This window comes from Eimeria tenella, genomic scaffold (assembly GCF_000499545.2).
Source record: "Eimeria tenella Houghton genomic scaffold, Eth_scaff2194, whole genome shotgun sequence".
Classification (NCBI taxonomy): domain Eukaryota; phylum Apicomplexa; class Conoidasida; order Eucoccidiorida; family Eimeriidae; genus Eimeria; species Eimeria tenella.
Genome location: NW_013542047.1, coordinates 1 through 260, shown reverse-complemented (window position 1 = coordinate 260; position 260 = coordinate 1). Strand labels below are relative to the sequence as shown.

The 260-nt window shown below is 68.8% G+C and overlaps 1 protein-coding gene across 1 annotated transcript in view; it reads left to right on the top strand.

Moving 5' to 3' along the window:
* Nucleotides 1-19, top strand: part of ETH_00038560 (glycine cleavage T-protein domain containing protein, putative) — a gene marked incomplete at both ends in the record, with an annotated part of 1,759 nt that extends 1,740 nt beyond the window's left edge. Inside the window, one exon of the mRNA XM_013374617.1 lies at nt 3-19. Within this exon, the coding sequence (XP_013230071.1) occupies nt 3-19 (17 nt within the window). The remainder of the gene's footprint in view (nt 1-2) is intronic.
* Nucleotides 20-260: the final 241 nt, after the last annotated feature.

Below are 260 nucleotides of genomic sequence, written 5' to 3'. Positions count from 1 at the left end.
CCCTGGGGGGCCCCCCTAGGGGGCCCCCTGGGGGGCCCCCGTGTTGTGAATGGGTGGGTTGGGGCCCCCTATTTGGGGTGCCAAGTGGCTTTGGAAATGCTGCAAATAGAGTCGGGAGTGGGGGGTGTGGGGCCGGAGTTGGGGGCCCCCCGTTGTGCTGCAGCAGGAGGTTTGGGGCGGCTAATAAGTACCTACAAGGTGCAGCAGCAGCTGCTGCTGGGGGCCCCCCAGCTCAGCAAGCAGCTGGCGGGGCCCCCCGC